Source organism: Magallana gigas, chromosome 3 (assembly GCF_963853765.1).
Source record: "Magallana gigas chromosome 3, xbMagGiga1.1, whole genome shotgun sequence".
In the NCBI taxonomy this organism is placed as follows: domain Eukaryota; kingdom Metazoa; phylum Mollusca; class Bivalvia; order Ostreida; family Ostreidae; genus Magallana; species Magallana gigas.
In genome coordinates, this window is record NC_088855.1 from 40487813 (window position 1) to 40512408 (window position 24596).

At 33.6% G+C, this 24596-nt stretch overlaps 2 protein-coding genes across 2 annotated transcripts; one reads left to right on the forward strand and one right to left on the reverse strand.

Moving 5' to 3' along the window:
* Positions 1–843: 843 nt before the first annotated feature.
* Positions 844–6307, reverse strand: LOC105330138 (pachytene checkpoint protein 2 homolog). Its single transcript, XM_011431731.4, has 11 exons — positions 6080–6307; positions 5159–5321; positions 4509–4691; positions 4216–4306; positions 3898–4034; positions 3651–3737; positions 3441–3547; positions 2587–2740; positions 2296–2408; positions 1516–1585; positions 844–1109 (listed from the first exon to the last, which is right to left on the reverse strand). The coding sequence occupies exons 1-11, from the start codon at positions 6172–6174 to the stop codon at positions 1017–1019; spliced, it is 1293 nt and encodes a 430-aa protein (XP_011430033.3). The 5' UTR covers positions 6175–6307; the 3' UTR covers positions 844–1016.
* Positions 6308–7937: 1630 nt separating this feature from the next.
* On the forward strand, positions 7938–17242 carry LOC105330158 (protocadherin Fat 3). The gene is made up of 18 exons (XM_066079773.1): positions 7938–8104; positions 8334–8396; positions 10296–10460; positions 10687–10753; positions 10971–11131; positions 11437–11607; positions 11758–11873; positions 11967–12147; positions 12264–12422; positions 12652–12783; positions 12876–12998; positions 13109–13288; positions 13386–13573; positions 13767–13989; positions 14734–15232; positions 15337–15401; positions 16065–16155; positions 16675–17242. Exons 1-18 carry the CDS (start codon positions 8029–8031, stop codon positions 16712–16714), a joined length of 2700 nt encoding a protein of 899 aa, XP_065935845.1. The 5' UTR covers positions 7938–8028; the 3' UTR covers positions 16715–17242.
* The last annotated feature ends 7354 nt before the right edge of the window (positions 17243–24596 follow it).

The window sequence follows — 24596 nt, forward strand, 5'->3', positions numbered from 1 at the left end:
ATGTTGAAATAAACAATCATTTGAATGATATTTTTGATAATTATTGTAATATCAGAAAACCTTTGTACATGTACCTGTTTTGGTATTTTTAACAGATAAAAGTAATTTTTTATATACTGTGTAAAAAATGTATGTTTTGACATTGTTAATTAAATGTAAAGTTGATATTAAATCGCTAAGGAACTACCAGTACTGTGAAACGTATAAATCATAAAATACATTCTTTACATAGTTTGGGTTGATTAGATTAACAAGCTCTCTAATTGCAAAGGTTTACATCATTATTTGAGTTTCTATTGAAATTCTCTTCTAATTAGGACAACTGAATAAAACTTCAGAATCAATGCATATTAGAAGATAATAATCTATGCTGTAAAATATTGATACACCCCTACTGTCACTCTCTTTGTCACACTGGGTTGAAAGTTGGATAATTATTTTTTATCTAATCCATTTTAAATGTACCTTTAGATTTGCTAAATAGAGGACAAATTCCACTTTCTTCTAGAATTTACTCTAAATAACAATCTCTGAAGTGAACTTTATCAAGTGTAAATTTTCCAAATAATTCATATTTATCTCAAGACAACCTATTTCAAACTATCATTAGTAAATTGCAAATTTTATACATTCTGCATTTATTAAATTAAGACAAAGTAAATCCTTGCTCATGCATTAATTTTTTTAATTAGTGTTAACAGTGACTTATAGGTCCAAAGGGCCAGGTGTTTGATTTATGTAATCAACTATTCAATTGTAAAAGATAAACATGTCACTATATTAAATGGTTTACTTTACTTTAAGATTTGCTTATGAAAAAAAAAAAGAAACCAAAATACCAAATACATTTTGACTTAATATTTTATGTAATAAACAGTTATTATGTAGCACTGTCATAATGAACATTATTTACCGCATCTGGAATAATGAACATAATAAATATCATCAAACCATGAAGATTTTTATCACAGTAACAAAAGAGTTCAGTAAATTTGGCATGATTCTTAACAAATTCCTCAGTCATTAGATAAGTCACTTCTCTCTTTGAACTGCCTTTCTACTGCTTTTTTCAGTCCATCCAGAAATTCCTCAAGAGTGACAGATGGCCTCTGGAAAATATATTTTTAAATGCAGCCAAGTCAAACAGATTCTGTTACTATAGACACATGGATTTAGTCATTTTTCAAAATTGCATAAACATGTATACAGGTAATAAATTATTGTTATTTTTCTGTATCAGTCTAATTTTCAAGAATATTTGCTGCAAACTAAGGTTAAAAGATTGAATAAACAAAGTTGCACAATCTTTTCCTTCTTTTGTGCGTCTGACAACACAACTTCAACTTCAAAACGATATGCATTTAAAACATTTGACTTGTGGTAAAATTGTTGGTATTGTTGATATTAAAGTAAATTTATCAGCACATTTCAGCAAAATATAAATGTATTAAATTTTGGCAAGTGTAATAATGATTTTCATGTTTGTATATACATAGAAGCTGTTTTGTTAAATACCTGAACAAAGAGAGCATGGGCAATAAAAGGGAGCTTTCTAAGAGTCCTTCCACTCAATCCATCACTCTGCCTAAAACAAAAACAAAAGCAGAAAAACAAGTATTAAAAAAGTTTATGTCATGGTCCATTGTAATAATTACATAACAATGTTAATTAATTGAGATACTGTTCCTGGTTATTTAAGAAATAAACGTTATTTAGTGAACATGGCGTTATGAATAGCAATTGCTCTGTTGGCATATTTTCCATGATGCGCTAGCGCGCATCATGGAATATGCCAACAGAGCAATTGCTATTCATAACGCCATGTTCACTAAATAATCGTTGCTTATTACTTATATTTGCATTTTACCACTCACAAATACCCTGTATTACCTTAGACCTTGACATTTAGCTATTACATCAAAAGTAAACATTTAGACTGTAATGAATCTTTTTAATTCACATAGATTTGTTAACAAAATCAATGATATGTTATATAACAGTAATTCCTGTAAAATGTTATCAAAAACATGTTTTAATATTACATGTAAATACGTCAATTTTAATGGAGTTGGAGAAAACACATGATGTATCGTATAGTGGTTTAAATCTATAACGTCATGGAAAAGTATATATAACGTTACATCTTTATGACGTCATAGTATACTGACAGAGCAATTGCGATTATAGAGAAATAATTGCAGCTCCTCCGTATGGGCTTACAGTGGGAAAGAACAATGGAAATGCAAATATAAGTAAAAGTATGCATTTAAATTCAAAATGGCAGTCTATACTCACATTGCTATGTCTCGCAGTTGCAAACTAAGCCTGGTAACATTTTTTTCAATGAACTTCATGACTTCCAGTGTACGTAAATCAAACAGTTGCTGTGCAGGGGAGATGATTCCAACCTAATGGTACACGTTTAAAATTCACACATTTGGACAACAGGTCAACAAATGTTTGTCATAAAATCAAAATTACCAATAACATAATTGACACATTAATAAAAAAATCTTATTGATTTATGTCTACACCAACTTAATATTTGACAAATGTAAGAAATTTTGGTGCTTTGATTATTCTTACTCTCATAAGTTCTATAATACACGAGTGGTAGATTTTGAATATGGCAGCTGGGGATGGTGGTCCAATATACTGCTTAATGTCTGCTCTGTCCACAAATGCCAGGTCAATAGCACCTGTCACATTGGAGGTAGTCAGTATCATCACATTAGGGTACCTGTTAATTAAGGCAGAAGACTGAGTGAATTACTTGTTACTTATTTCACAGTACATTTTTTTTCATAAAGTAATACATGTACTCTATTGCATTACTGGCAAATTCTAAGAAATCACATTCTAGCCAAAACCCCATATGAATTCTAAAAAAGGCAAATACACAAGCATCTTTTGATGGTGTACCATGATCAGAGTAAACAACTGTTATAATTTTTATACATTTTAAATATAGATTCATCATTCTGAATGACAGCTATTACACTGAATTCCTCCCATCTAGCATTGGTTGCATGAGAAGAGAGTATCATTGATAAAGTATACTTAAAGATTAGATTTTGACGTAACCGTTGATTATCCAATTCTGTCCTAAATAAAACATGTTTATTTGCTGATGCAGTCAATACCGCAAACAGCATAAAGAATACAAACATTTGTTTAAACTTGACAGAACTGTCACATATGGCTCATGAATGTTAAGCTTAAGAAACTTTATTTGTTCATTTAGAAAATGGTAGGAGAGAGCTATGCAGACTCCGAACCCTGGCTTGAGATGATGCCTTACAGTAATTAAATTCTGTAACTTTTTACATTGTAATCTAAATAGTATTTGGCTGAAAGAATTAGATAGAACTTAGTGTACTAAATGAAATCGAAACACAAAGTTGTAGCTTATTTCAGACGCACTATCTAGAATACACCACCTTTTGATCTGATCCAGCTGTGTAAGCAGTGCGTTCACCACCCTGATAGCATCTGACGGCTCACTCCCCGACATTGTGCTTTTTCTTGCAGCAGTCAGACTTTCTACCTAAAAGACATGCTGCCATCAATTTCTTTTCCTTAAATTAGCATATATGATTAAAAGCCTTGCACTGAGAATTAATGAGCAACAAAATATGTACAAATCTTACTTCATCTATTAACACAAACACCAGAGCATCCTGGTCATCAATCAACTCCTGGATTTTCTGAAACATTTTCATCACCAACTTTCCACTCTACAAGCAAGATATTAATACATGTTTATAGATAGAATGTTCTCTGACACCTTGAAATATCACAGAACCACAACACTCTGATTAATTTTTGAATATTCATGGTAATCTTGAACATTCCAAGAAACTTTTCTTTTATTACACTCAGATATAATGTAATTACCTCAGAAAACCACTTGGAGAAGAGACTGTGACTGTTGATTTCAATAAGCTGGCCATAAGAGTACCTGTTTGACAACCTGATCACTAATTTCTGGGCCAGGGCTTTACACAAAGAAGTTTTTCCTGTCCCAGGAGGTCCTGAAGAAACACAATTCAGCACATTTCTGTATGTTTTACAAAACATTTACAAGAATATCAAAGATAAAAACCTAAAGCAATTGCAGGTTTGGATCCAGATGCTTTTTCTTGTTAAAAAGATTCAAACTGCATGTGCTTAATTAGAATAAATGTAAATTTTGGAGAAAATGTTTCCACTAACCATGTAGGAGAATAACTTTGTTCCATGATATTATGTTATTGTTGACAGCTTTGTCAGAAAACAGCAGAGTTGTTGATGCATAATTCAAGAGCTACAAAACAGAAACCTTTTATTACTACTACTACATGTATAAACATGTGATAAAAAGTTGACGAGATTTTAGAAAAAATTAAAAAGATTATTTTCTAATATCTTTAGTTGTTCATATTAGTTACAATGCTTATCACCTATGGCTTTCAAAAAATGTAATGAGAAAGCTTTTGAAAAGCTGTTACTTAGTTTCATCTACAAACCCCTCGTTTGATATCCTCGTCATAAATCAAACTCTCCCATAATCCACTGAAATCTGAGGCAGGCAGGAGCCAATGATGAGCAGCTGCCATATCCTCCTCATCATCCAGCTCTTCAGTTCCTGGTCCATCTTCATTCAGTCGATAAACATGCATCATCAGGTTACCCGAAACCAGGCAGATTTGCTATAAAGGAAGAGGATGGATTACATGGATCAATAACAAGACAATTAAAGAATGAATTAAGACATCATTTCCTATCATATCGCGGGTTCTATGGTATCGTGGTATTTCTGTTTACCTATAGTAGCATGCGCTGAAATTGACATTTGACGTCGAGATATTTTTAGACATAATAAACAGACGCATACTAAACATCACTGAGGAATATAATAGAGGAATCTCACAATAACATTAGTTTCTGGAAAAGTTTCTGTATGGATAGATTTTTCGACAAAATGATTTAACTACCGCAATATCATAGGACGGGCTCATACCTTCAAATGGTTTAAATATCACTCATTTTAGTCATTTCCATAACTTATTGATCTTACGGAGTGTTTGAAATTTTAGTTCAAAATGTGTTAAAATATGTTATATTATTCAAAGTTATTCTAAAAAGAAATTCAGATTAATCTACTAATACCACTTACCTTTTTTTCAGCATTGCACTCTGTGTCACAAAGTGAAACAGATTTAACATTCTCTTGTAAAAACACATCATCAAAAGAAGTCAAGATGAGATCTCCATAGACAACGCGATGACGATCTAGTAGGGCAATCACATGTTCTTTGACTGTTTGACTCTCTGCCAAGCTAAGAAAAAAGAAATATATGTAATAGACTCTTATAGACTGACAGACATGTATCTGTAATCTTGTTTACATCCAACTGCGCTATTTGGACTTAAGCATTCACTGTCTGATCATTGATGAAGTCAAAATGATAACACTGGATAAGAACAAGTAAAAATATACTATCCATACTGAATCTCGACAAGAGATATGGTACCAGAAATCATGGTATGATCATGATGATACCAGATCTGACTGGTGTTTGAATTGAATTTTTTGTTTTATTAATTTTTGTTTCATTTGTATAAAACCTGTTCTCATTCTTATTTGATAATAAATATAAAGAACCATTTTAACAAGAGCTTGGACTTTGGGTAGTTGTGAAAACAGCAATGTGACGTAGGCCTGTCTATTCTAGTGTAGGTCACCCAGCCATGGCTCTCTGAAATCAACAAGATTTGTCTGGCTTTTGAGCTAAGACTACATAATTGGTGCATATTTCACTTGAAACCAGCGTCATTTTGAACTTGTTTTGACGCAATAAATAGATTGTTACGTCTTACTGAAAGTCAAAGGCCTTGTTAAAATGGTTCTAAAAATCACAGGAGTTAGAGATGGTCTGTGGAGCTGCTGTGATCATGTGATTGTGAACGCATAGACTTCCTTGTTGAAGACAATCAGGTTAAGATTACATTAAAGGTATGACTATTCTAAGATTCTTTATGAGACGGTTTGATGATTGATGAAAATCCTAAGATAATTATCAAATAAAAGGGGCACCTTGTCGGTTTCAGACAGATTTCAACGTGATATTTTTCCTCCGTGTCACCCTTTGGTAAAACACTTCCGAGTCCATTCACTGATATATCGCCCATTGAAATAAACTTCTTCTTTTAACAAAGTCAGTAAAGTAAAGTAAAACCCATGGAACACTTTTCTTCTTGTGGTATCAAATGCAGAACTATGCCAATATCTTTGAACATGCCGCCATTTTATTATTATGATACATAATCCAAGAACCAAAACAGGAAACGCTGAAATATCCGGCTGTGGGATTTCCTCAGAAATTTTCGAATTTTTTTTTGGCATATATGCACATGTATATTGCGGTTTAATCCGGATCTGTAATCGAAGCCTATAATCGAAAAATTGATATATTTCTTCACTATTTCTAAATAATGCCCAAACTATATGTTTCCAAAGGAAATCAAGAACACTTGCCACCTTATAAGTTGTACAATTAATGATAATTTCATATTCAGTCATGAATAGATATGCAACATGCTTTCCAAATTTCATATATGAAACGGGATTGCTATCAAATACTGTATTTGATTATTGGTAGGTTTTGTTTATAGAGCAATATTTCTTTGCACGACAATTCACGCATCTTTCTGACTTTTGGAACATTTATTTTGGGGGCATAAAGCCAATATAAATATGACTGTATAAAAGAACTTGAAGTCTATGTTCCTATTCTACAATCTTCTCAAACGAAACAGTAGTGGATACAAAACACATATTTGAAATGATTCATATAATGAATACTAGTAATGTTATGAATTCACAGAGAAAAGCAGTAATATCTATTTAACCCCCCCCCCCACCCCACCCCCCCCCCCCCCAAAAAAAAATAATTTGGCTTTGGGTCATATCGCTCACCCGATGAACAATGGTCTGACTCAAGCAGCGTTACAAAGTCAAATACAACACAAAAAATATCAAGACAAGACTAAACAAAACATGTGCATCAAGGAATAAATATAAAGTTTTATCACAAATCTTCATTCGGATCAATTTAACTAAACCGTTTTTTTATTCTGCAGAAATGTTTCTCACGGGTCTTACTGTACATCTGAACATTTTTACGTTCAATATTATTTTGAATAGTATTGCGTTAACAAAAATATGATATATATCAATCAGCAATAAATAAAAATGTCAACTTATAGATTCCAAGGCTCCCCAACCTCGGCTATACGAATACTTTTACATGTTCTGGGGTAATAAAAACAGTTGTTAAAAAAATAATAAAATAAAAAGTCAGTTAAATGTGTGTTGATGGTTGATGTATTATGAACATCAGCAAGTGACCGTTTGCCAAAAAAAAAAAATGAGAAAAGGGATAAACAAATTCATAAGTACTCTAGAAGTGTACCGTGCACTTTCTTGCTTTATATGACGTTGAAAACTAAGCGTTGGTCTATCCATTTCTGGAGGCTTTCTTCTGTTCAAAGCAATGGCTGGGTTTAACCAAAAGCCCACACTCGTAAAACATCCGACAAACCAACACGTGTTACAGCTTTATACCTTTTAGTTCTCATTCTCTATCCCTTTCTCTCTATCTCGTAGAGAAAAATAAATAATGAGAATAATTAAATATACAAATTTGACTTTTGAAACTTGAATCTTTATTTGATTGACTTTTACTTGACTTGCCACCATGTCGAATATGTAAATACAAAGTGTACCAATTTTAAAGACACTTTCTTCCGGTAGCCGGAGGTAAGGCGTCTTGAGAAATAAACAGTCCTTGCAAAGGACAAAACAAACCAGAAGCGGAGTTAAAGTTCAAGTAAATAAGTAGTCCACAACAAAAGATCATACATTTTAATAGGGGACAATTTTTAAATTATTTAGTGTATTTGAATTTAGAGGTCACAAGAGTTCCAGTATATCTTCAACACCTTTTGCAATGTCCGATCAGATTAATATTCACACTGTCAGAGATGAATTTATTGATTGAGAGGAGAATAATATTTCTTCGTGTATTCTTTTTAATAATATATTTTACAGCTGAAGTTGGTAAGTATTGGTGTCTTTAGCTTTAATCACAAGTGTTTGAAACTGAACCCATTGCAAATGAAGTCTTGTACACTTATTGAAAAAGAAACCCAGTGAATGGAAATTTTTATTTTTCATTACGTTTTGCTGAATGAATTAAATTGCACCGAATGGAAACATAACGATATTTTTTCTCATTTCAAATATTTTTTTATTCATTCATGCATTTGATTATATAACCATTTTTCAGACTGTGCATGCAATTTCGGCGGCGATCCATCTTCACACAGTGACGTGATAGAAAGTTGTTCAAGTAAGAATATCTCTTGGGCACTTGCGCGTTTACTTTCAGGCACGTAGCATCAGGGGGGGGGGGGCAGGGCCCCCCCATCTTTTCTCGCAGCAACGAATTTTTTAAAATTTACATATAAAAAAATGAATTATAATGGAGTTGGCCCCCCCACTTTTTTGGAAGTTAGTAAAAAATTGATATGAAAATTAGGAAATGAGTAGTCAAATTGAAGGTACCCCCCCCCCCCCCCACGGATTAGGAATTTCATGATTTGGAGGGAAAAAATTTTTGGAAAAGAAGAATTTTTTTTTGGAAGTATAGTTGAGTAAACCCCCTCCCCCCCCCCCCCCCCCCCCCACGGATTAGGATTTTGAAGATTTTTGGAAACTTTAAATTTCCCTTATTTTTTTTGCCCCCCCCCCCACTTTCAAAAACGATGCTACGTGCCTGACTTTGTAGCATCTCATCACGTGACCTTATTAAGAAGACTACGTTTATTAGAGATTTATCTTATTTAATCAGTATATTAAGGTAGTTCGCGGGTTTACTGCTTGCGAGAAAACCTACCCTGAAAATTTGTCCGCGTGATCAATAGGTTTCAGAGATTTATTTCTAAAATTTATTTGAGATTCGTCTGCATAGTTATAATGTTATCGTGTTTCAAACACAGTGTCGCTGATAAAATCAAGCAACGCCATTTCAATGAAATATATAGTAAAATGCATATATTAGTCGAAAACCGCATTTCAAAACTATGCTCCAAACTTTTAAACGATCTAGACGAACTTAATTATACTCAACACAATAACAGAAGAGATAATTTTGAATCAGTTCATAAAAAAAAAATCAATATGTGTTCTCGGCCAATTTTTCGTAAAACAACTTTAAAGATTTAAAAGATTTCACAAAATCCTATATTTTTATCACGACGTTAGCCCGACGTCATCAATTTCTTTCTTCTGAGAACCAAATATGAAAATGCACTGGTTGACCAGACTAGCTGATTAACACATATTAGAACATGCAAATCTAATTAACATTATTATGAATGTTTTCGAATGCATAAAGGGAATTAATGTAAGGTTGTGAAGAGAAGAAACATAACTACTTTTCTTTTCAATGAGCCAGTCATGCATTCAATGCAAAAATAATTACCATACAAGTATTGCCATATAAACAAGTTTGTAATCGCATACGATACATATTAAAAGCCAAAATAATTTTAATAGTTAGATCGGTATTTGAAAATACAGAATTCATAATTGTGAAACGAGCGAAGTTAATGCATACGGTTCAATTTATTTACAATGTACTTGTCTAAACATAAATTAGATTAAAGAGTTCCAACGCACACTCATACCTTATAGCATTCAATGCGACAGTGTATGTCATCTTTAAATTTTTAGCACTTGATAATTATAAATGTTTGTATAAACTGCAATTTAGCTTTTTGAAATATTTCATTTTATGTTTCTAAAGATCATTTGTTATTTCTAAATGAAATGTATGAGTTTGCTATGACGGTCAACTCTTTACGTCGAATCCTATTGTGACGTCAGCAAACCCGCGAGCTACGTTAATGTTGTTTGATACTGTAATGTCATTAATAATGATATCAAACGTTAAAACGCTGAAAAAATTAAGCTCTTTTATTTTGAATATCCAGGATAATTACAAAGAATTTAAACCTAATTTGATAAAAACTGACCTCATCTGCAGTTTTATTCGGTCATTCTTTACTATTTGAGTCGGAGAGTCAGGTTATGGACTTAATGATACTTTATAGACCGAGCTATTCTTTTGGCATCATGCCATTGGAGAAAATTTAGTTGGTCAACTTGACTTTTATACAACATATTTTCATATTTCATGTTATCAGTCTCCTGTAAAAGACTACGGGTCAAAAATCATACATTGTAGGTTGTCAATACATCATCCCTGCCTACGGATCTTCATGCTGTGGAAGTCTGTCAAGAGTGAAGTTCTGGAGCAGCAACTATGGATTGATTGATTTTCAAGTCTGGAAGGAAACGGCACCAAATGTCTACGAGTTGACCCACACCTTTAACTACTATGTTCCAGAAGGTACGACTTCAGAAGGTGTTGATGCCTATATAATATAGTCTTAGTCACCCAGATGCCTACTTTTTTCTGAAGTAGGTATAAATTATCTATAGATAATCTACACAACGCCTCGAAACAAGGTCTTAATATTTCAACAATACTATTATTAAACGGATTTTACTACATGTAGATATTAAAATAGTATGAGATTGACAAAATATTTTGTATTCTTTTATTTTATTTTCAGTGAATGCAACGTTAACTGTGTATACAGGCAATGACATCTTGATAGAAAAAAATGACGTCATTGGCTGGTAAGAACAAATTTGAAAATTAATAAGTTGATTATTTCTTTCTTTTGTACTTGCATCCGATATTAGATAAATGCTATCCAATCAATAAAACGACAAAATACAAAAATACATAATAAACAACCCGCGTTGCAGTGATCATTGTGTATCAATCTTTATAGAAATAACTATAGATCATAAAATTATGTTTATTAATTAAGTCAAACTTAATGTTCTTCAGGTACTCAAGTGGTGACGACATCATCCCCTACTCCATAACTACGGTAGATCAGAACATCCAGTTGTCGGGGGTGCCGGGATTTTCTGTAGGGGGTACCTACACCTTGAACACACCGTACATTACGGGCAGAAACTACGCCATACAATTCTCTGTGGCCGACTGTGAGTACCTGCACAATTTAACAACAATTCGAAAAATATTTGCAAATTGTATCAACAACATTATAGTCAAAACAAGTCAGCGGCGTTAGTTACACTTCTTAAAAAGAATAGGACATCACGGTTATATTCATTTGAGGTTTGCCATTCATTAGTTTTATCATTAAAATGTTGCATTAAGCTCATCAAATCAAGTTTAAGAATGACCAATCGAAACAGTTTTTACCCCGTGTAACATAACTAAAATAGCTATATACTGAATATATCTACTAGGCCTTGAATGATATCGCTGCTTATTTACATTACAGCTTCAAAACCGTACTTTACCAACCTTCCGCAGACAGTAACAGTCCTGGACACTGTCGCTATAGGAACTTATGTATATACTGTCAGCTATAGCGATCCCAATGCCGCAGATATTCCCTACCTTACTATTCAGAAGAACAACGCCCCAGAATTCACACTGAATTCTGCTACAGGTAAGGTCCAGCTATAGGGAGGAAATATTATTTCCAAAGATCAACAGAATATACATGTACATAATCACAAAGTTAATCATCATTATTGATTAATCTAATAAATACATGTATAACGATGGTGATGTACTGATGCACTAATCATACTTGCAGGTGAAATCTATACCGGAGATGTTCTGAATCATGGGACATACACGGTCACTATCGAGATTACAGACCCATGTGGCCGAAGTCAACAAAAGAATCTGATTGTTACTGTCATTAACACGGTGAGACAACGTTTTGCACCTTTTAAACATTAAACAAAATTATTATAAAAATGTCAACTTAGATGTTCTTATATTGATTTCTCACAATGTTAGCCTCCCGAGATCCTAAATCTTCCATCGTCTGTCGATGTATCCGAATCTATCCAACATGAAACTCTCTTATATGCCCTGACACTACGAAATGAGACCGGAAGTGATACAGTCACGTGCTCCCTCAACACCACTTCTCCAGAAGGTGCACCTTTTCTCGTAAAATACATTTCTGGGACAGCTGGTGAGTTACAACTAAAGTTTTGGTCTGACTTGATAATCTAATAAGTTATGTTTTTTTCCACTTAATAGATGCACAGAAAAGCAATTTGATTCAGAGTTGTATCATATTATTTTCAGATTTTGGCGTGTATTCTCTAGCATCTCCAAATTTTGACTATGACAGCAACTCTTCTTTCGAAGTTGTGGTAGACTGCACAGATTCCATAAATACCGTCTCGGAGTCATTGTTTGTATACCTTATCAAGAATTCGGAACCAGTGGTTCATAATTTACCAAGTAAGTTATATTTTAGAAGATTCTTTTTTTCTCGAAATTAATGACAGCTACAGTATACATATAACTAAACCGAAATCGATGAATACCCAATTGCAATTTATTGAATGTTAAATTGAGCAAATGGTTTTAAAAATACTAAATCACCTACGTACAATGATACTGCAATTAAAATACATATTTTGATTCATTTACTTCTCTATTACTTATCATTTCATTATTATTATAACAGATGTGATCACCATATCGAGCAGTACGTCAGTGGGAACTATTGTGTTCGCTGTGAACAGCACTGACCACGAGAACGATCAACTTACTCACTCCCTTAACTACTGCACAAAATGCCCGTTCACCATTAGTCAATGTATGTATACTACTCACAATATCTTCAAGTTCGGAAAATCATAAAATAATGTTTCTCTATACTTCAAATCTTTTCTCTGTATTTAATTTCAGCGGGGCACATTTTCTTAAAAACAAGTATCAAGGACGCCTCCAAATTCTCCTACAATCTTTACATTGTCGTTTCCGACAAGTATGGAACAGTCACAGATAAGCTCTTAACAATACTGGTAACTGGTAAGGCTAAAGGAAATTGATTTTTCATCCTCTAAGATGGATAAGACAATTTTAAATTGGTAATACCAGGGTTTAGCAAAAATAATATTTTTAATAATATTTTTGAATAGGCGTGAACAGCGTTCCTGTCGTAAGCAATTTGGACCAGACAGTCAATGTACCCAAAACTGTTGCCGTAGGAACCGTGATATTTACCGCCATTGTGTCGGATGCAGACGGCGATGCTCTGAGTTATCAATATGAGTATGGTCCAGTGGAAACTATGTGGAAATTTTCAATGGATGAAACAAGTTTGTTGCTTTGTTTTATCTCAATAAGACCCTTTTCTAATCGTTTTTCTCTATTCTTTTAATAAAAAAAATAATCGTCACTGTCTTTTAAATTCAGCTGGAAAGATTTCTGTCATCGAAGCTTTAGACTTTGGAGCTGATATTGCTTTATACAAATTCTCCTTTACGGTTAACGATGGGAAAGCATCGGCCCCAAAGGCAACATTAAGCATCATCGTACAATCTAGAAACGAACCACCCGAGTTTGCTCATCAAGTCTACCACGTTTCACGTGATGAGGCAAAAGTAAGTTATGAGAGAACTGTTTTTGATCAATTTACAGATCCATCAAAGGAAAGCTTTAAAGCTTTTACTGTCATAAGCATATAAACCCACAAAATTGTTTCTTTTTTACTTTGCAAAATATTATTTAGTTATTAGACCGGTATTTATTTAAAGTATCATATACATATTTGTATATATATAATTTCTGTGATAGTCGGGAAGTAAGTTCGCAGATCCTGGGTTTGTGGTCAGCGACCCAGACGCAGGAGACACGTGGACCTACAAGATAGCGGGTGGGGATGACTACGGACGGTTCAGCATCGATGCCAGCACTGGGATTTTACAGTTTCAGACAGACTACATCGTGGACAAGCCTGAATCAATGCAACCCTCTGTTGTTCTTATCATCGCGGCAGTGGATACTCAAGGAACAAGTGGTATACCTTAACTGCATGGTTCATTTTCTGTCAACCCCCCCCCCCCCCCCCCCCCCGATTTCACATTTTTATCGCAGTGCAACAATTCTATGTTAATGAACATTTTGCCTGGGCTATTCCTAACGGTCAGTGTTGGGTCTTATCGATGAGCTGAGTTTATTTCATAGCTTTAAATAGAATTTCTTTATATGAAACGCAAAATATTTGCGAAAAAGCCCACGGAACTTTTGCGAATAATTGCAAAGTGTCTGCGAATAAACAATCAATATACATGTAATTGTTATCAAAAATAAAACCCTCAACGATATTGACATTGGTTAATTTAAGTAAGGTGTTCTATCGCGGATGTTTCGCGTTTATAATTTAACCAAAGTAAAACAATTATTTCAAAATTTGTGTGTTTATTCATTGTTTTTTTTTTATTACTTTCGCTTAAGTTTTTCGTTATATCGCGATAGTTACGGGTTTTGTCGCAAAATGTTTTATCAACCAAACGCTCAATGGGCGGTCGTTACATTTATATATGTTTTTTTTTTATAAAAGCAAAATATTTCATCATCGATATCTTTTAAAATCCAATTTAAAAGTCACATATACGTACAATGTTAAATTAGATAGTTAATAAAGGTGGACAAGATTATATTGATCGTGCTTCCTTATTTAAAGTTTATAAATCTTCTGGCCTTGGTTGGGCATCATAATTTTGTACCTTGACTGAATGTCTTCATTATCCTTTGTGATAAGGTACCACCACTTTGTCAGTCAATATATCGGATGCAAACAACAAGACGCCGTATTTCCCAAGCAATCAGTATCACGTGACCGTGATCTACGATGTTCCCGTGACGTCATCGGTAGCTTACATCACCGCGCTGGACGACGACTTTGGACCTACGTACAACCAAATCAGCTACCACATCGAACCGATACTGGACCATCAGTATTTTGACATCGACGGTAATGCACTATTAACCACTGCAAAATCTCTAAGACATTTCGAAAATGGCACAAAACTGCTCACTCTCATAAAAGCCACGGACAAAGGAAACAGGCAGTCATCCGTGACGGTTACGGTGAATGTCGTACCGGGAACCAGCAACAGTTTCTTTGACGACCCAGAAACTGTGGCATGGTTTGCAGCACTGATGACATTGTTGGTCATTTTGCTCGGAGCTGCTGTTATTGGCCTGTACCGTTATTGCAAATATGGCTATGTGTTCTCAAAAAGAGGACTCTGTACAAGGTATTTTAATTGCTCAATATATCCCAGTTTATTATTGCAATAAGATGACTTATTGTTACTTTTTGTATAAATATACATGCATGTTATATTTTTTGTCAACACAGTTGCGATGGCAAAAAGGTTCATTTTGAGAAGGGAGAAAATTATGAGAAGGCCGACACCGATAGACGTAAGTCTGATCACTTCGTTTTAATTAATAAACATGGTCACGGTTTGAGCTAAATTCTTTAAAATTTATGATGCTAGTATCGTACTGGCTTGGAAAGAGTGTGTAAAATTTCATTCATATTTCATTACGACCGAGTTACTTGACGATGCAAGATGAACGTCCACACTGGTGAGACATCTACATCGAAACTGTTTCGTTGTCTGTGTCTTATATACACGTATAGGTTTGTAGGATAGCGGCGATGAAAGAGAAATATGGCGAACAATGCTTTTTACGTCTTCAGCTTTAACATAATGAATAATGATGAACACTGTGGTTTCGTTAACCACTGTAATCATTAAAAACTGGAAGAAAAGAAAACACCATACAATGTTAACATTTTCTAGTTCATTTTTTAAAATTATTCTTCATTTAATCTTATTTTCAAAAATTGAAAAATATTTAAAAGGGCTATAGGTAATTTGAAAAAAAAACTTATTGATTTAGCTTTGTTCTGCTACATATAAAATATGTTTATTGTAAGACTTGTCAATTGTTTTATTTGTAAATTATTTATCATTATCCCGACAAAATAAAACAGATGGCTATGTAATGTTGTGACGTACACTTTTAGAACAAATGTGAATTAAGTTTCAATTTGAAATATAACTGATATTTTAACAGGTGACTCACGAGTTAGCATCAGTGAATGGTCAGGTGACAATGGCGATGTCACCATGTGGATGCCGTCAAAATTTGATAGCTGGAATCAAAGGTGTGATTTTAATATGTTCACAGCAACTTCTTGGTCAACTACATAAGTATTGAAATTCGATATCTTACCTTCATTAATATTTTCGAAGGTTGGAATTTATAAAATATATATATACTAGTAAATTATATAATGGTTACTATATTTAATTGATCAAACGCTTACGGACAGGAGATAGTTTAATACAATTTAAGTGGCATGCAACGTAGATCTTTGTTAGAGAAATCTGAAAACACTTTATATTAATGGGGCGAATTCACCACTCTTACAGATAACATTCTCTTGAATACATATATAGACGCTGATATTCGTCTATCACATCTAATAAAAATTTTAAGTGGATACATTACAATTTGTTAAGTTTATAATGATTGATCGGATTATTAACATATCTTTTGAATAAGTAATGATGAACATTTTTGTACTTTTTGAAAAATCAGTAGTGGAACAATGTTATCCAATAATCGCATTGATGATTTAACGTTACATTTTCACACTACATAGGTTTGTATTTACTTACAGAGCAAACGCAAGAGGACTGCCTGCAGTCGTAGAATTGTAACATTCGTAGTATTTGCCGATGGAGTAAATAATATAACAGAAATTATTTCACAATTGCTATTGTTACAGAGACATGGTTACGCACAAACCCATTATTTGATCTAATATTGAATGTATGCACGATTTCCACAAATACTAGTATTTAATATATCATATGAAAGGATTAACGTTTGAAAAATTTCAGTGCCTAAAAGTAAATAAACCCAATTAAAATGAAGAAAATAGAATTTATCGTTTGGCTACCACTTACATATTGAGTTTCCCTTCCGCTTCATAGCCACGCAAGCGCAGGGAAATTAATACTGTAGCGTGGTTCATATCATTAGCAAGCGGCCTCTAAACACCTTTTAGAATTAATTTTATATGTTTATTTATTAAGACGCACTTTTTCTTACTACAGACATCAAATAACTATCTTTTTTCAGTGCGTCAAACTCACTGTTGAGTGCAATCACTTGACACTCAAATCAGTGTTCAAAACAACTTGTTTAGTTTATATGTGTAATTCTGGATGAGTTTTGACGACTTGTCAACTGATAAGTGATGGCTTATAATGTGTAAAACCTCCGGTATGACCAACATTCTTACATTTCTTCTTATTTTCGTTGTCTTAATCAGAAAGCTAAACATCTCTTTTTAGGTCACCGTGTCACTTTAATTAAGTTTCGCATTGTTCACTGACAACAACCGATATTTACTTCAACTCTGTATTACACTAGATTAGAATATTCATTACAAAAGAGTAAGTGTACTTTGTATCATACATGGCCAGAAATTAGTCCTGAATTTTACCCCTTTGTATTTGTAACCAGTAACATTGGTTACATCGGTAACAATGCTTGAATACTAGTATGAATGATTTTCAAACTTTGTTGTACTTGTGACAGGCTACAGTGACTACTGGTAACTTTGGTTACAAAATATGGCTAGGGTTGGGTTTGGGTAAGAGTTAGGATTAGAGGTAAGGGTTAGTTTAGAGTTAGGGTTATGGTAACCATTGTAACCATTGTTACCAATGTAACCAATTTAAAAAAGACATCCTGTAAATCATGAAAATGACTGTCACCACTGTTACCCTATGTCACCAAGAGAATATAGCTGTAACAATTGTAACCAAACAAAATAAACCCTCTGCTAAACAGAAAAATGCTTGTCACCTATGTTACCTCTTGCTTGTCACCTATGTTACCTCTTGTCACCAATAGAATATAGCTGTAACCCTTGTAACCAAAATAAAATAAGAACCCAGCTAAACAGAAAAAGGCTCGTTACGTTTTGTCACCAATAGAATATAGTTGTAACCATTGTTACTGGATGAAATTAAACCATCCAGCGAAAAGAAAATAATCAGTTTTGTCATAGGTAATGTTACTTTTTGTCACCAGAAAACAGTGCCTTGTTACTTGTTACAAATGAAATGGGATAAACGTCAGGACTAATTTCTGGCCATATCTTACTTTTATTAACTTCCCATGGCCATTATTTATTTATTTGTCTCTGGTCTGTTCTTTTTTAAATAAACAAAATTATTTTGAATATTTTCCAATTGGGCTTTTGACTTTAGTGTGAAACATGTAGAATTTTCGTTTGCTGTTTTAAGTTTTTACATATTTTTCAATGTTAACACAATCACCATCAGCAATACTTTGTTAGAATTTTAATAAACTATTTTAAATTGTTTAATACATACTACTTTATTCTTCCTCTAGCTCTTAACTGACAGTAACTCTTTGACAATTTCAAAAATGTATTCTTTGAATTATCCAATCCGACCAAAATTGATCGTATTAGTAAATTAATATTTTTTCCTTTTTTTAGCTATTTTTAATATGATATTTATTATACTGAAACTATTTGTTATTTATTTGTTATTTGTTATGTATCCAAAAACAAAAACCTCTTTCAAAAGGTTATGTTGTAAGATTTATTACAGTCCTAAAATGGTCAAATATTGTTGTTTCTATAATTATAAATCACGTGTTTACGTAATTACAAAGAATTGTTGTAGTCAAAATAAGATCAGTTTTACTTTGTGAAAGCATCTATTCTCTATACCCTTCCTAAAACGCCTTTTCCTTTATTTCTTTTCTCGAAACATCAACCATATCATGATTGCCAATTTTGTCTTACTCATGTACTGTTTAAACATATTCATCTATTAGAATCTCAGCGAGTGTTTTATCAGAGTATACCGTGATAATCAAACTTGTAGACGTAGGATTGCATATACATTTAAGAAAATAAACAATGTTCTTTCTTTAGCATCATTAAACGCATTAACATTTTATCATATTTGTTGTCATAATTTCCCTCGTATGATAATATACATTGACATGAATTACATAAACAATAAAAGAAAAATTAATTTGTGTCTTAAAGGGACTTAAACACGATTTGAGCTTAAAATTCAAAATTTTATTTTCCCAATTTTAATGTATAAAATGGTTAATATGGGTACTTTTAATGCTTTGTCAACTTTTGAAAGTCAAAATATTGAGTTATAAGCAAGATACAGAGTTTGAAAATCTTTGTTTTGTAAACAAAGATTGAGCTTTGTTTAGTTTACATATGTTTTTAATTGGTATAAGTTTCAATCAAATGTTGCTTTTTTCTATTTATCATATTATCTATGAACACAATGTATCAGTTAACCTTGTTTGCCATTACTCATTTGGTCAAAGAAATGGTAATTAAATACTTTAAATTATTTGTTAACAAATATAAGACTCGAGGTTTGTTTACATAACAATGATTTCTTACCTCTGTATCTCTCTTATAACTTGTCTTATAACGTTCAAATTTTGGCCAATCATCCAAAATGAGCAAGTAAACCATATTATACATGAAAAAAGAAAAAGAAAATTTTGATCTAAAATCGTGTCCAAGTCCCTTTAATAAGAAACGCCCACCATTGAGTAATTTTATATGCTTTATCCAACTCGTTTATAAAATGGTAGTGCAATTATAACACAATTTTAACTTGTGATATAATGCAAAAATAAAATGAAACAGTAGGGCCTATATATAAACGACCTTGTCAGCAAAAACAATCTACCACTGGGTCGCATGCTGACAAACGTTTTTCATACTAATTTTTGACCATAATTTATCACCTAATTATCTACGGACTTTTCCGATTTTTCCCCGATTACGATAAAGAGCATAAGGGTGTGACAGGCCATTAGAGGATGCTCACTCCTCCTAGGCACCTGATCCTACCTCTATCTATATTGAGGTCCGTGTTGCTCTGCTTTGAATTTCGTTTTATGGATTTTTGAGATGGTTCACGGTTTGTTATTGTCATTTTTTTCATTTTAAGGTTTATAAACACGGCCATGGAAAAATTTGCTCAATTCGACAACGGTAGAAAGCAGTATACATGATTTACAATAATGTTACATTGCAAGAACTAAAAACTTTATTTTATGGTATAAAACACATGTGATTTACAATTTTGCTATGAATTAAGTAAAACCATGCCATACCTTATACAAAAACAAAAACAACTAACAGAATATATACCATTTTTGAATAAGTTTTTTCGTTATGTCACAAATGAGATAATTTTATTACTATGCCCTGAAAATTGCTGAATCACACCAGAAACAGTTATATTGCCCTCCCGGAAACAGTTATATTTCACAGGAAATAGTTAAAATGCCCTCCCGAAACTGTAATATCACCATCGCGTGCAAGAATTCTGCATATTAATTACGTCGGGTTCGAAATTCAACGAGCCAGTTGCTAAGCAAACGTAAACAGATCCGCGAATTTTAAACATGTCAGGCCAACGTCTGCGGTTTGTTCATCTAAATTCAGATGAACTCGATAGTTTAATTGATGAAAAAAATTCGGCAATTACGACAAAAGTGATAAACTCAAGCGTGAGTGTTTTAAAAACATTTGCCTCTGCCTTGTGAATTACATGTAAATAAATATGTTGATAACCCGAGTTTGATTTGTTTAAAAATGTTATATAACATATATTACATGTCTTCTCGGGCGACAATACCAGAATATTTGTCCCTCGATGACAGGAAAGCCCTGGAGTGTTATGTCGCCCTCTGCCTCCGGCATCGGGCGACATAACACTCCAGGGCTTTCCTGTCACCTCGGGGCAAATATTCTGGTATGTCGCCCTCGAAGCCATGTAATATATGTATAATGTTTCCTGTTGTCCGTGTTCGTATTCATTAACCACACTTTGACCTTGATTTCTATCCAGTCATTTGACACATATCCCTTTTCTATGGAAACAAGGAATTTGTTATGAATTGGGTAAAACCATAGCAGACTTTATACAAAAAAACAACAAACAAATAGGTTTCCTGTTGTCCGTGTTCGTATTTATTCACCACACTTTGACCTTGATTTCTATCCAGTCATTGGACACATATCCCTCTTCCATGGAAACAAGCAATTTCCAGTCAATAAAAGATAAGAATCCCCAATCAGGTTCATTTCCATGAAATCGATGTTTAATTTTCTTCACAATGTCTTTTTCCCGGTCAGCTTGATTCACAAGACAGAATTCTGCCGATATTTCATAAGACCAATCGGGACTTTCATCAGACAGGCACTCCAAAAATATTCCTAATTTACAATTTTGTTTTTGACATTTGAATCTCCATTTTGATTGCGAATTAGCAATTATGAACGAGGGGCTACACTGTGGAAAGCAAACGAATTTAACTGGAAAACAGTGACGGAATATTGTATAATCTTTGAAGCAACCTAAATCACACAGATTCCTTGACGTCTTTTAAGGGATCGTCACATTGTTGCTTAGATTTCACAGATCTTAATTTAGACCACTTTTGTATACTTTTAAGTTCTTCATCGATATCCAGGACGTAACATTTGCTGGTTTCAGAAGAGCCGAATATCAATTGAAGTTTTTCATAGTCTTTCTGAATAGCAATTCTTGTTTTCTCCATAGTAACAAATTTTTGTTTTCTACTGCCATGTTTTTCAACTGCTTCGACTAATTTTTTGCTGTACATTAACATTTTTTGAAAAGAAGCTATACATTCCACTTCAAACTGTTGACATTCTTCCGAGTTTGCAAACAACTTTTCAATTGAACCTTTTAGCTCTCTATGAAGAGTATCCAACTGTGTCTTTGTGGTTTCGAGGATATCAGTCAAAGTCTGCAGCATTGAATCTTTGTCATCACTAAACTGTGCAAGCTTTTCATTTGCTTTTTGTAAAGATGAAAGTGTTTGACTTTCGGTTTTAGATATTGATTTTACAAAAATATCCATATCGAGGCTTTCTCTTTCGTCCTTTGCAATTTCGTCTAAAGACTTAACTATATCGTATTTCTTGTGCTCAGTCATAAAACAGAAGCTATAACAAAGTTTTCTATGATCAAAACAAAATGCCTCCAGCACTTTATTGGTATGGAGAGGACACGGTTCTTCCATTTCAAGAAGTTTCAGATCAGAATCAGGAGTTATAATTGTCGCAATGTGCAAGTTGTTGTCTCTTTTACGTTTGTGTAGGTAGTTGAAACATTGCTCACAAAAGAATTCCTTGCAATCCCTGCAGTGATATTTTGCTAGGTTTTTTTCATTGGCAAAAGTGCATGGTTCACAGTATACTTCCTCGAGTTTAGAGTCAATTGTTTTATGCCCGAGAAGAGAAGCAATCAAATGATCGGTTGGAAGCTTGGACTGTGTCCATTCAGTAACAGAGATATCTGGCAGCTCAGTTTTAAAACGACACAAGGGACACATGAAAAATCTACTATAGTCTGTCCCAAGTTATTGCTTCCATTTCTTTTTGATGATTTTTAATAAAATTACACATACCTGTGAAAGAAATACAGTTGAAATCGTTAAAAGGGAATATATCCAAGATATTTTCATTGAACAATTATCCCTTTCCACTCAGAAAAATTCACAGGAACGAAAACAGATTCCTTACGGAAATTTATAATGGGGAATGTTTACACCTTTTCTCCATTCGGAATACACTCGGAATACATCGCGCAATTTTTTAACGTTATCATCCGGGCTTATTAATGGCTGTTGCAATGCAAAATCTCCGTAGACTTTCAATTTCGGGATGTGTATTGAAACCTGAAGCGGTAGAGGGGGCGTTTCAAAACAGATAATCTGGACATTTTTTATATTAGTGGATGAACGTAGTTTGAGCACAAAGGTATTTACTATTATTGAAATATCGAGCAAAAAGTGGTGGAAGCTAAAACTCGGGACAGAGAGTATAGCAATAGTTTCTTCCTCCGTTACAGACTTGTGTACCTGTACATAACTTTGGATGCAAGGCTCACAAAATGTGTGTAAGCATGGCAACCTTTTAGGAAAGTTGAATTTTTCTAAACAAATTGGACAATTCAATTCACAGTTCCTACCTACAGCCATTGCCATTTTTAGGTTTTTCAAGTTTTGCTTTCGTTTCACAGAAAAAAGAACGTTAACTCTGCAAGGACGCGTTCGTCCTCTGTCCGGAGTTTATAACGGAATCTTGTGTATTATTATGTGATATAGAAATATACAGGAATGAATCATATGATATTGTTATAAATAGAAAGGAAACAAAGATCTTATGATATAAGGCAAAACGTTTAAGCTTTCATTATTATTGTCTGCTTTGTTCTGACATGATATTGTCACATTGACCATCAACGCTCAAGTCAGTTTTAATTCCTACCCCATCCTCGCTAATTCAATTCATATGATGGGTGTTTTGAGCATCTGCAGTAGAGTTTCCAGCCGCTTAAAATCGTTCGACATGGAATTCTTAGAAATAAAGTTTAATTTTATTTCCTTACAAAATTACGAAAAGCGGCAACCGAGAAAAAGTTACTGTATACTAACTACATGAACATTTGGTTTTGCATTCCTTTAGCGTTTTTGACGGAAAGTGGCCTCTGCTATTTCAAGTGTATGAATGGCTACATGCCTCGCGTATATGTATTACCAGGAGCTATATGATGCCAATTTTTATGAATTCTAACCATATATTGTCATTCACAGGCTTACCAAAAGCAGATGATCTTGGAATAGACGGTTTTTTAACATATATGATACGTCACCACGTCATTTTAGCTCACCTGAGCTGAAAGCTCAATTAAGCTATTCTGATCACATTTCGTCTGTCTTCCGTCCGTCTGTCTGTACGTAAACTTTTCACATTCTCAACATCTTCTCGAGAACCACTGGGCCAATTTGAACCAAACTTAGCCCAAAGCAACTTAGGCAGAGGGAATTTAAAGTTGTGATAATTAAATACCACGCCCTTTTAAAAGAGGAGATAATAAGGAATAATGCAATTTTTTTTAGTAAATCTTTAAAAATCTTCTTCTTAAAACCAATCAGCGAGGAAAACTTATGTGGAAGCATCGTCAGGTAGTATAGATTCAATTTTGTTCAAATTATGACCCCTTGGGATAGAATAGGGTCACAACGGGTGGGGGGGGGGGGGGGATTTTTACATAGGAATATATAGAGAAATATCTAAAAATCTCCCGAAAAAAAATTTGCCTAGAAAATGTGCAACTTAAGTGAAAGCAACTTCAGATTGTATGGATTAAAATTCGTTAAAATCAAAAATTTGAGGAGGTGGGGCCACATTGGGAATCTAGTTGTACAAGGGAAAACCATTTTGATTATTTACAAATACTGAAATGTTATCATATATGGTTTTAGTTATAAGCAAGCATTTTGACATATTGCTGATTGCATAAGATTGCTTAGACTTTGGCCCCTGCACGATTCTTGGGCCTCACAAGGGGTTCAGAGTGTGATGTAGGTTTATATTCCGTTTATTAACAATTGTTTAGGATCTTTTTTAAACCAACAATGCTCAACATGTGATATGACTTTAAAATTATTCTGTTTGAAAAGGGACTAGATCAT